This window comes from Lottia gigantea (genome assembly GCF_000327385.1).
Source record: "Lottia gigantea unplaced genomic scaffold LOTGIsca_48, whole genome shotgun sequence".
Lineage (NCBI taxonomy): Eukaryota > Metazoa > Mollusca > Gastropoda > Lottiidae > Lottia > Lottia gigantea.
In genome coordinates, this window is record NW_008709663.1 from 1,598,404 (window position 1) to 1,611,666 (window position 13,263).

The following is a 13,263-nucleotide window of genomic DNA, read 5'->3' on the forward strand; positions in this document are numbered from 1 at the left end:
CTATTTTCACTGAGAAAATCTGCTCAATCTGCTACAAGAGTAATATTGGAGGTGGGCCATATTGTTTATATGTATCACATGATATAGGCTGGAGTAGACCCTGTTGTCAAGACAGTGATGTAAATAAGGATTTTGATAATCCTTTAGCGACATTTAGGGGTAGAGATCACATTAAATAACCAAACACAATTTTATGATATTTTACTCCTTAGAGTAGTATACCATAAAACTGTGTTACTCCCTAGAGTTAGTAGTATACCATAAAATTGTATTGATGGTTGTAGAGGGGTTGTACAAGTTTGTTATCAGGGCTCCTCTGTAATCTATAATATAATAATCTAATAATAATCTTGGTTATGCTAAGGGCACATGAATAGTTTTTGAGACTGAATTTAAATTTTAGAAATAAACCTAAAAATTAAAAGTTGGTCTCATTAGCATTGTTGGTATGTAAACGTAATTGATCATGTGGCAAACGGAATAAATGATGTAGTCTGATTAATATTTGATTGTAGATGAACTCAAATTCAGTTTTTTTATTATGAAAAGAGATAGGGATATCTGAAATAATATTTTATCAGTTGGTTCAGTGAATAATTAGATTATCTATTTTTATCACCTAAAGCTGCTACATTGCTTCAACATGTTACTCAAATAATGAATGTTATTCAGGGGATGAGCCATGGGGCCATGCCCTCTTCCCCCTCAGACCTCAGACCTCAGACAGCTCAGATAGCTCTTATTTTGAAGTGAAAATGCGCCCTCTAAATGCTGAAAATTCACCTCAGGTAATCTGAAATCTGTAGGCTTTTAGGGCCAGACCCCTGGGCTTCCCCTCATCAAACATTAGTATTAGGCATGTTCCTGTTTGTGACCTTTGACACCTTATATTTGAATATTCAAATTTTTCTCTATTTCAGGAGTACATCATTATACAAAGATAGTAGAAAACAGCGATGAAACAGCACTTTTTGATGAGGTAAGAAAACACGTATCTCCAGGGACCATTTCCATTTGAAATTAGATAACAAATTTGTCTAAAAACATGATTTTGAGAATAAGGCCTTAGATTTCTCTGAATTTTCCTTCATGTGGGAAAAACATTTAAATTAGGGTTTAATTTTTGGAATTTTTGGATTTTTCTCGTGATTTTGTATTTGATTTGTTGGAACCTGAATTCATGGCCGCATATTCATGAAACGTTCTTAGCACTTCAGAATATATTGATTTCACAGACCATGCTTACTCTTTTTGAAACACCTGATGGTACTGCTCTTTGGAGGAGTCCACTACTATACAACTTTTACTCTGGATTTTGCCATGCTTCTGACGAGATTTTGATTAACGGAATTATCTTGCTTGTACAGATTTTTATTGATTGAGGTAAATGTAGTCTACCCGGCTTCTACAATGTTGAAAATTTAACACGCAAGAAATAATTAACAATAATCCTGTCTATTATTACTAGCGTGTTGACATTCTTATTGGTTTTTTCTAGTTTTATAATTTAATCATTTTGGTTTTTTAACTCATTTTTGATCAAGATTGAAACTTTTTCTAATCCCTACGGTAGAAACAGGATCATAAAGATAACAATTAAGTTCAAAGATCTTGCCTATCAGCTGGTCCTAGGCCAAACCTCTATGGCATTGATCTTTCATGGATTGTCTGTACCATTGCACAACTGGATCGCCTGGAATTACTACAAGATTTACGAAATTTACGAAATCTTGTCTATCAGCAGGTCCTTGACCAAACCTCTTACAATTGATCTTCCTGGATTATCCATACCCTTTATTTGCAGCTGAGTCTTATGAATTGAACTGGAATTATGACTTAAGATGAACTATTCAAAGTCATCTGACTTTTACACGCCATTTGATCATCGTAACCAAGCAAATTACATGAAGGACCAACACAATCTAACCAACTGTGTTATAGAACCCCCAAAAATACATATATTTTCCCCTTCGACTGTGATTTAATTGGATTGTATGCTAGTGAATACAGCCAATCAGAGCCTTCAACATAAAGACTGTTATTATAGTGATTGCAGATTTTCTGTTGAGACCTCTGATTGGCTGTATTTATATTTAACAATCCAATCAATTCATTGCATTTAAAAAATTTCATGATACAAGAAAGGTAGCTAATGAAGTCAAGGTATTAGACAAGTTATAGTTTGTATTCGAAATAAAGCTGACACAAGGGAGCTGTGATGGCTAAGCAAGTTAGAGGCATGCTCGCTAACATAAAGGACCAGGGTTCAATCCTTGCATAGGTCAAGATAATACCTTGTCAATGCTGCAGTCTGGAGAGATTGACATGGATTGACATGTCTAGTCGTTCAGATGGGACAATAAACAGAGACCCTGTGTGCTAGATGGTGTGCACGTTAAAGATTTTCTCTTGTTTATATACATTAAAATATTTTCCCCCTGTAGTTGATATTACCCCAGTATTTAATATTTGTCTGTGTATTTCAGGTATTTGAATGGCCGGTGGCCAGACCAGTGGAAGCAGAAGAGATTATTGATATACAAGTTTATAATTATAATAAATATCTCAGCAATAGGTAAGAAAAATCTTCATAACTCAAACATTTTATAACACAGATAGCATCAATTTACAGCATTCCTATTTTCAATCAGATGTCTGTGGTTCCTGCAATTCCACTAGAACTTGTTTGATGACATCACTAATGTCAGGCCTTAAGCAATTAGAGACATCATCAAACACCAAGTTTTAGTGGAATAATAGATACTGGTTTCACCATATTACCAAAATTAGAACCTACTATTTTTTATCATAATTAAGCAAATTTGATACAAAATTTATCCTTCTGATCTGTGGCATTCTGTAAATAGTTAATAGTTAAAAATAATCTCAAATGACAAGTTTGAAGAAGACTGAAGGCTATTTAAGATTGATATACGTATAAACATAGCCTAGTCCTTCTAGACATGTGGACTAATGATTTGTTCACCATGAACAGTTTATGTTTTTCAATTTACACCATTCCAATTTCAATCAGATGTCTGTGGTTCCTGCAATTCCACTAAAACTAAGTGTTTGATGATGTCACAAAATGCGAAAGGTGTTATGTGATAAATCTTATTTTGCAATTAGTGACGTCATCAAACACTTAGTTTAAGTGGAATTGCAGGAACCACAGACGTCTGATTGAAAATTTAGAATAGCAACTTGCTGCTATCAGTGTCACCAATACACATACAGAAGAAAGAATCATAAGTGATAAATAAATATATTCTTCAGAAAGTGATGAAATCTACAATATCAGATCTCCAAAACCTCTTTACAATCCCTTTGACATTTGAGATTCTTGTATTTGTCTTAAGAAAAAGATTAAACAAGACGACTTTCTAATTTTGCTGTTCCTTGTCATCAATCCAATAACTCCTCTTTCATGTCAAATCATCAAACTTTATCTTTCAATCGGTTGGAGACGAGTTATTTAACGTTCTGTCAATAAGACAGGGGTTGTGTAAATTTCAACCATGTTGCGTCTAATTGGAATCTTTCTAATGACAAATACAGACGGACGTGTTGGGTAAATCAAAGACAATTCTATAGACTCGATTCCCAGACATTGACTGAATGAAAGTGACAGATTCAAGATTCGCCAAAACTTTTATGTTAAAGGGTCAGATAAGCCATTTTTTTGACCAATCATACTTTAGTCTCAGAAACGGGAATTTTTTGCTAAGCTAATCAGTAATAGTGTTCACAGCTAACTGTTGTAATTTGAGCCTTTAAACCCATGTTTAAAATATTTCAAATATTAATCGATAGTCTGCCATCGATAATCGATCTCAATTTGGAAATCGACACCCATCGATATCAATCTGGACAATAAGTTGATCATTTGATGATTTCATCAAATTTGGAATTCTTGAAAATTCATAGATATCAACTGATGAATCTATTAATTGATGATTTCCATTTATTTCAGACTAATTGGAACATTCCGAATGATTTTACAAGAATTGATAGAAGTTGGAAGTGTCAAAATATCAGACTCGCTGCTGGATGCCAACAATGTTGTCATGAAGGTAGGCCTGGTATTTCTTCACAATGTCAACTTTTACACAGTTTATCTAATAACTTGAAATCATTTTAGTGGCTTAACAATGGTTGTTTCTCTTCTAACAAACAAGACTTGACGCGTCTTATCTTCACAATCTCAAGCTATTACAAACTGCTTCTAATATCTTAACATCATTAGACACTTTTATTGTATCATGGAAGTTTGTATTTGATTGGATAGTACACTTGCAAATACAGCCAATCAGAGCCCCCCGAATACACATGTAGCCTCATTCTTTAGTCTTTCTGTCAAGAACTCTGTGTATAATCTAATCAAATCACTGCATTTAAAAAAACTCTTGTTATACACTGAAGTAAGGGGTATGGTAACAGATTATCATTATTCACAGAATTTTCTTCAAACAAGACAAATTTACCATAAGAAATAGAAGTTCAGTCGTAAAAATGTACAGCAAATAGAATTTGGAAATGAAGGTTGACTTTTTTTATACAGTTTCTATGAATCAAAGGTTGAATTCTATATTCCTATTCCCCACCCCCTTTGAAGATACGACTTTGTACAGTGAAGCAGGAAGAACCGTTCCCAGACAATGTAATTAATCAGGAATAATTTTTCTCTGATCCTACAGAATCTCTGGTTCGCTATCTTCAGTTTTATCAGTAATTTTAGATTAAGAATGTCGCAATTCCTGTCGTAACTTATAAAAATGTCAGCGCGCCATTTTATTCTGTTAAATGCCAAAAGACGTTCTTATCTGTCATTGCCAGAAATCGAAATTTCATCTTGTAAAAACGATGTTTTGTTATCCTCTCGGCTTAGCTTTCTAATCCTTCATCTGTGATTGCTATAATCGTTTCGTAATGGAATATCATACAAGATAGAAATTTCAAATTGGTTTATTTACAGTATTAGGAATCCGGGATGTTGTTATTACTGTATTTACCAGTCACATCTGATTACAGCTATATGGCTGTTGATTTGGTTGTATTTACCAATCATGTCTGACTAGAGCTCTAGACTGTTGATTTGACTGTATTTACCAGTCATGTCTGAATAGAGCTCTAGACTGTTGATTTGACTGTATTTACCAGTCATATCTGACTAGAGCTCTAGACTGTTGATTTGACTGTATTTACCAGTCATGTCTGAATAGAGCTCTAGACTGTTGATTTGACTGTATTTACCAGTCATGTCTGACTAGAGCTCTAGACTGTTGATTTGACTGTATTTACCAGTCATGTCTGACTAGAGCTGTAGATTGCTGATTTGTTTATATTTACCAGTCACGTCTGACTAGAGCTCTTAACTGACTTGGCTACTGTTAAAAGTTATGTCTAACTTGAGCTCTCGACTGTAAATCAGAAATGTCGTCAAAGACCAAGCCGAGTATCTTGATCAGATATTTTGAATCACCAAAGATTCAAACAAGACGTGATGTTTTGAAAATAAATTAAGTTAGACAATTTGTATTTTGTTTTTTTCCCTTGCAGACAACAATCACCTTTGAGCTGACGTACAATGCACCAGATGGCAGTGTGGGTCATTGGCAGAAAGGAGGCTTCGAGAAACTGACCAGCGATGATCTACGGAGACCGTTATCAGAAGATGAACGTAATCAGCTTAGTCTAGATCGATCCAGTGCTCTGGGTGATTCAGAATCAGTGATGTCCGACATGTCAAAATCATTGAAAGATTCCAGACTGAGTATCGCGTCTCGGACATCGTCTGGTGGAAGATCTCCCATGTCCATTGCTAAGACATCTTTAGGGTAAGACTGAAATTACTGTAAAGTTGTCACGTCTGTCTAAGCTTTAGTAAAATAGGATAGAGTAATCTATTAGTAAATAGTCCAAGTTTAGTAAGCTACAGCGGCTCAGTGAAATAACCCTTTGAACCCTGAGTGTAAATGAAATATAACGTCATATACCCTGAACTCCAAGTAATAAAAGTAAAAGTGTATGACGTTAACATTGTATGATGTCACTTAGTAACGGCCGGTATACCGGCTGCTTAGGTATATATTGCGTTAGAGTTTGGCCGCTAGGGTTGAAAGGGTTAAACACTTACTCACTAACCTGAGAGTAAATAAATAAACCAAGCACTAACAGTCCGAACTGCAAAACAAAACCTTAAACCCAAATCAACATTGGTAACAGCTAATGAACTTTTCACATGAAGAAGTTTATCAATTATAAGTGAGTAAGTATTTCATAATGAAAAGTGGTATCAGGTGTCTAAAAGAGTAAGCATACCCTGTCTGGCACAAAACTGCTCACATGAGGAAGTATATCAATAGTAAATGAGTAAGTATTTCATAATGAAAAGTGGTACCAGGTGTCTAGAAGAGTAAGCATACTCTGTCTGGCACAAAACTGCTCACATGAGGCAGTATATCAATTATAAGTGAGGAAGTATTTCATAATGAACAGTAGTACCAGGTGTCTAGAAGAGTAAGCATACCCTGCCTGGCGCCACACCTGTAGAGGGTTCAATACCGACATAAGTCAGATATTACAATTTCCACTTATCATTGATATAGGCTGGAGGGGCTGACTCCAAAATTTTGTCTTCAGTTTGTGATACTTCAATTTAATTTTCTTTTTTATTCAGAGCCAAGAAATTAACTTCAGTGGTTAAAAAAGTGATAAAGAAAGAAGTTCTAGCTGATGATTCTCAATTATTAATAGACCCGGAGGAATTGGGTAAGTTGATGTCAGGAACAGGTTGCGGTTCCTTTTTTCAAATCAGAAACCATGACAACTTGATCCATTGATTCCTACCCTTGGTCATCCTGTAACATCATTCATAACAATTGAAATCTAAGTATTGAGCAAGAAGTTTTAATTATGACAACAAGACAAGCCACACTATGTATTATGAATCTGGAGAGATTCTCTCAAACCAAAAAAACAGAACTCTTTGAAGATAAATATTCTTCATGTGGAAAGTTTATTAGCTACTACTAATGGTTCACCAATATGTTGTTTTGGATTTTGGGTTATGTTTTGCAGTTCAGATCGTTAGTACTTGGTTTATTTATTTCCAAATGTTTCGGCCTGTGGGGGTCTTCTTCAGCAGAACAGAGAGATTCCCTTTTTTTATGATTAAACAAATATACAATATAGTCCAATATTTCAAAAACTGAAACATGTATCTCATGGTTATTATCAAAAATCAAAATATACATTAATATCACAGATTATTCTCTGTAATGGAGTTAAAATAAAGTAAAATTTTAATATAATAATACTGTATTATAATATTTACATTTGAAATTTAATTATGGTATGGAATGGTAATATTACTGTAAGGCTTCAAATTTTGGATACTGGCTATGACATTGATTCTCTAAAATGAGTTAAGTCCCTTTAATTATAGTATCAGCAGGATATATCAGTCAGAATAAATACGATACGATATGTCATGGCACGATTGTGAATTGATACTTTACAATACTACTGATTTAAAACAATTAATGTATGCATGTATAACTTACCATTGTCTAAATACAGGAAATATGGATAGTTGAAGTTGTGAATGTAAACATGAAATTATTGAAACTTTAGAGATAAAATGTTACTTTTTGTTTATAACCCCATAATCCTTTGTTACAATACATATATGGTATGTTAAAAACACAAGATTTTTGAAGCATTCATATAAACCGCTTTTTTCCAACTTTATTAATGATGTGTTAAGCTTTTAAGAAAAATGGCCTCTTAATTCCTTTAAACTATAAGAAAATGACAAATAATTCATCCTTTGAGGCCGATCTTAACAGGCAATATATTAGTTAACACGCACTGCTTTAAAATCATCCGGGGATAATTTTATCTTAAAGAGCGCACAAGTTGGTGACAAGAAGCTGACAAGGGAGATTATAATTTCAGACTTTTCATGATTTAAAGGAAGATTAAACTAAAAGATTTTGTATATGAATTGTTTGTAACCTAGGTTCATCACTTAAACTATCCTTCATTTTCATCCTGTCTGTTGGAAATAAAACACTAGAAGGCTAATGCTGCTTATCAAAAATCTAAGTTGTCAATGTTCTTTGAATTGGAATTCTTTCTGAATTCTTAGAAATGGATTCCAGAGCTTCAAACTGTAAAAACAATGTCATAGCATCAAGATATATTCATGGAAATATGTTTGTTTTCAGATTCAAATATCCTGGATGCTAAAGCAGCAGAAGTGGCCTCCATGTTGGCAGCGACAGCAGCTAAAGCCATAGAGGAAGATCAGGGGAGCGACAGTCAGCTAACTTCAACACCTTCTCCTTTAAACAGACGGTAGGTATTACTTGTTACCATGGTGATGACCAATCACCTCAACCCCTTGTCCTTTTAATCAGGAGTAGTCCTCAACATAAAGTCTGCACATAAGGTTTACTGTCTGGATGGTCAAGGACTATGATTGGATGTATTCATTGGCGTATAATCCCATCAAATGGCTATTGTAGTCAAGGTATTAGAAGAAGTTTGGAATAACTTGACATTGTGAAGATGCCAGTTGACCTGGGCCCTTATTTTCTTGAAAACTTTACTTAAAATGATTTTAGTGTTCCAGTCATCTGATTGGTCAATCAGTTAAATTGATTATAAATTCAGTTTTATTATCCAATCAAATTGCTGTATTTCTTTAAATCTTGATTTTTTCTTATTTGAATTTCAAAGAATAAGGCCCCTGATTCCATTTTACGAATCTTTTTTGCCGTGCCTACCGAGCTCTGATTTTACTGAGGTCTTCAAGAAATATTTCCACAAAGTCAGTAGAAAGAGATTATCTCTGATGCGTCGTTAACAACCAATTTTTTTATATTTTTCAGAAAGAAACAGAAACCCTTATTTGATTCAATCTCACTGAATAAATCACAAGATTTTCAGGTTTGTCAAATAAAAAGAATTTTTAACATTGAGCTTTTTAAATAAACTGTATAATTATTTCAATTTAATACACCACAATAAATATACACTTGTCAATAAGACTAGCCAATCTCACTGTCAATCATCAAGGAAGTCTAGTGTCCTTAGATACTCCATCAACATCCTGCATGCATCCAGAGTCACTTCTGATAAGTCAATATTGAGGGTGAAAAATTTTCATAAGGTTTGAGCTAATGAGAATGGAGAAGGAGGTGTTAAAGACGTCAAGGTGGCGATTTTATGCAGTGACAAAACGTTACTTTTTTTTATGTTTTTGTCATGAGCCGCTGACGCATGAATTAGATTTATTAAGTCTTAATCTGTAATGTAGGTTTGTATAACGATAATAGAAGCGAGACAGCTGGCTGGTTTAAATATGGATCCTGTTGTCTGCTGTCAGGTTGGAGACAATAAAAAATATACCAGCGTCAAGGAATCTACTAATTGTCCCTATTACAACGAGGTATGTTATATTTATCTCGAGTTTACGTGAGTGTTTGAGGGCCATGATTGAGTCAGGTTCTCGTACAAGTAATGTCTTCAAATAATAACTGATATGTTAGATTCCGGTCACTATTTTATTTTAAACAAGCTCTTTCTCGTTTGTTCACTAAACTTTTAGTTTCTGTTGTTATTTTCATAATTTGGTTAAGAGTAGATGAAGTGTCTCTCTTGACAAATTTGACCTTACCTCGTTGGCCACTGCATCCAATCAGGAGTAGGAAACTACAATGTTAAACTTTATTTTATCTATTTTAGTATTTTGTGTTTGATTTTCACCTACCAGCTGTGATGCTGTTTGATAAAATAATAACTTTGACGGTAAGTGTTTTTATTTAAGTTGTCTTTTTCAATATTTATCACAATCTTCTCTAGATCATTCAGTACCCATTTAAATTATGAAGAAATATTAAAGGTCTTCAAACAATGTTCTTTCCCAAATTATCCATACCCATATTCAACTGGGTCAACTAGAATAACGATAAAAGATAACTTATGCCCAACATAGCTCACTTTTAACAGAAGTGTTGGCTCCTCAACAAAAAAGTGTAAGAAAGGTCCTCAAAGCTTCAAATGGCAGACCCTGCACAAGCGCAAAAGAAATGCTTATCTGGGCCTTCTAGGCCATGTAACTAAGCAAATGATGTCATAGAATCCCAAATGATGTCATAGAATCCCAAATGATGTCATAGAATCCCAAATGATGTCATAGAATCCCAAATGATGTAATGGACTTAGTTATGTCACTTTTAAAGATTATTAGGCAGTTTAACATTTTGATCCTTTTGATTCACATTTATGAAAAAAATATTTCACCCAGACCAATGTATGTGCATAGAAACACCACACCAAGCTTGTTCCCATGGCACTACCATTTCATGATTTCTTCACTTCATGATTTTTCACATCCCACCATCATTTCATAGGTACTTCATTCACGTAATTTTTTACGTTCCGGCACCGAAATCGGTAGATTTAAGATAGATGTCGCCACAGTATACTTAGCTGCGGGTATTTTTTGTTACTATTTTTATCCTTTCCCTGGGAATGGCTTTTTCAAATCTTTTTAATCATATTTGGTGGCGGCACTGTTTATATCTTCTGGCTTTTTGACTCTTTCTCTCTTTCCTGCGGCAAATTATATGCATGAGTATTTTTTCTTTGTTTTTTTTAAATTTTGATGTTTCTACTAATTGGTAATATTGATAAGTTAATCAGTAGCAGAAATGATATTTAATTTTTCAAAAAATTTCGAAAAGTTTTCGTATTTCCCTTTCACTAATTCAGAACATATATAGATTTTAATTTATGTACAATATTCAGTAAAAATCATGCTTCAAAACCAATCAGAATTTTAATTAAACAAAATGGATTCGACAAAAACATTGAAAATATCATTACCATGCCAATACCAATCAGAATTTTTCAAAAATACAGATTTGTTGAGTTAAAATCATTGGAAATAATTTCTTGAAAATAATAAAATTTTGATAAATGAACAAAAACAGGTAGAGGGTGGTGTTATCTTTATTTCGGAGTGTTTTGTGATGTGAGAATGGAGAATTGGGTGCAAAAATAACCTGAAATACAAAATTTGAAATATTCAGTTGCATAAGGATATTTTATACTAATTAAAATATTGGAGATACCTGAAAATTTGAAATTCATTTTGTTATGATTCTGAAATGTTTGATGTTTCTATTTTAAAAGATGCATGTGCATAATGTTATATCTGGGTCATAAATTTCACAAATTACAGGTAATCTTTGAAAAATCTTGAACCACCAATAGATGCACATTATATTCTTGATTATTTTTGCATCCTGGGTGTGAGCTTGTGTGGATGATCAACCTATATATTTCTGGTTGTGGTTCTATAATATTTTTGCATGTGAACTCTCTACAGGCATGTCAATCAGGACGTTTATTACGCTCTAATAAAGCTTTGGGAAGTTATAAGTTAGACGTTTCAACTGTTTACGCTCAACCAGGTATCCATTTTGTATTTTCTTCCTAGTTTGTGAGTAAAATGGCGTATTATTTTTTTGTAAAAGTAGATTTTTCTTTTGTTTTAGTTTTAGTCATAATTTTTTATGAGTAGATATTTCTTTTATTATGAAGTAATATTATATTGTTTATTGAGTGAGGCTGAGACTCCTTTAGTGTAATATGAATCCGTAATCTATTTTAAGTTAAAACAATTCCATTTATTGGCAATCTATATTACGTATAAACAAAAGTCTTCACGTAGCACGGACTGATAGACAATTGAGTGATTTTTTGCCCTCACAAATGCTGTGCAGATCTTGAAATAGCAAGAATGACGTCAGGGTATTCCCAGAAAAGGTATTTCCCGACTGTCATTGGCTGGATTATATCTTAACGCATGATTAATTACATACATATGTAGTAAGTATTGGTCGCTACATGCATATAGATGTTTATATGCCTGCGTACAGCAGACAAAAGGAGTCTAGGTCTAAATGTTATATATATATATATTGTAATATTCAAGTAAACTTCTTCTAGGTTTTTTATGTTAAATGTGATGCATGCTCAGACCAAAATCACAAAAGGTTGAACTAACATTTGATTTAAGCTGGACTAGTGCGAAACATCTGACTGATGAACACTGCGTCACAAAATGCCAGTGTTGGACAGGGTAGAAATTTGATTGGTTAAAGCAGACATCATCAGTTAGGTCAAAAGGTTAATTTGACGAAAGTCGAGTTAGGTCAGAAGGTTAGACGAACGTTCAATAGAGCTGTAGTTAGACCATAACTTAAGTGACTGTATAAAAAATACAAGCTTATAAAAATACAGAGGGAAAGTTTGATCTAATTTTAATTAAACTATACATCAGTGTTATATGTGAGATATTTTTTTACAATGTTTTTGTGCACTCTGTAGCTTTGATATTACCCATTCATGAAATTGCAATTATTTAATCAACGCTAAGAAATTTTTCATGTCTATTTTTTCAAGTAAAGTTTTTAGATTATAATTAAATTTTAACACATTAAGAAACTTTTTCAGATTACTCACCTCAGTTTCTATAATTAGAATTCTATATTGAGAATGTGAATCTATGCAAAATCTACTGTCTTCTCAAAATGGTCATCTTCACAATGTCAAGCTGTTACAAACTTTGTCTTATACCTTGACCCATCTTCACAATGTCAATCTATTACAAACTTTGTCTTATACCTTGACAGCATTAGCCACCTTTCTTGTATCACAGAATGTAGCAGTTTGATTGGATTGTATACCAGCTTATGCAGCAAATCAGAGCCCTCAGCAAAAACAGTTTTAACATTATAAAACTCTCTATTGAGGGCTCTGATTGGTGGTATTCATTAATGTTCAATCCAATCAAAACACTGTATTTACAAACGTTCATGATACAAGATAGGTGGCTATTGTCAAGGTATAAGATGCAGTTAGTGATAGCTTGACATTGTGAAGATGAAGTTAGTTGGTATATCAAATTTTACTGATTGTATTCATGTGAACTCGTATATCAACTTCAAATCAATACTGGTATTGCATTGAAATTTGTTTTTACATTGGGAAATTTCCAGTCAAATGCATTCTGAAAATTTCTTGGATGGGTTCAATTCAATATTCAATAAAAAAACCCAAGTACTAACAATCAAAATTGCAAATGAAACTTGAATCCTAAATAACAGTTTGGCCAAACATTGGTATCAGCTAATGAACTTTTCATTTGAAGAAATATATCAATTTTTTTTCAATTAATACAAGTAA

General features: G+C 33.4%; 1 protein-coding gene across 1 annotated transcript in view; it reads left to right on the forward strand.

The window, feature by feature from the left end:
• Positions 1–931: 931 nt before the first annotated feature.
• LOTGIDRAFT_125029 (hypothetical protein) overlaps positions 932–13,263 on the forward strand; it is a gene marked incomplete at both ends in the record, with an annotated part of 92,788 nt that continues 80,456 nt past the window's right edge. Inside the window, 9 exons of the mRNA XM_009061452.1 lie at positions 932–979; positions 2,487–2,575; positions 3,974–4,073; positions 5,560–5,797; positions 6,700–6,798; positions 8,849–8,955; positions 9,326–9,457; positions 9,754–9,816; positions 10,422–10,506. Of these exons, the coding sequence (XP_009059700.1) occupies positions 932–979; positions 2,487–2,575; positions 3,974–4,073; positions 5,560–5,797; positions 6,700–6,798; positions 8,849–8,955; positions 9,326–9,457; positions 9,754–9,816; positions 10,422–10,506 (961 nt within the window). The remainder of the gene's footprint in view (positions 980–2,486; positions 2,576–3,973; positions 4,074–5,559; positions 5,798–6,699; positions 6,799–8,848; positions 8,956–9,325; positions 9,458–9,753; positions 9,817–10,421; positions 10,507–13,263) is intronic.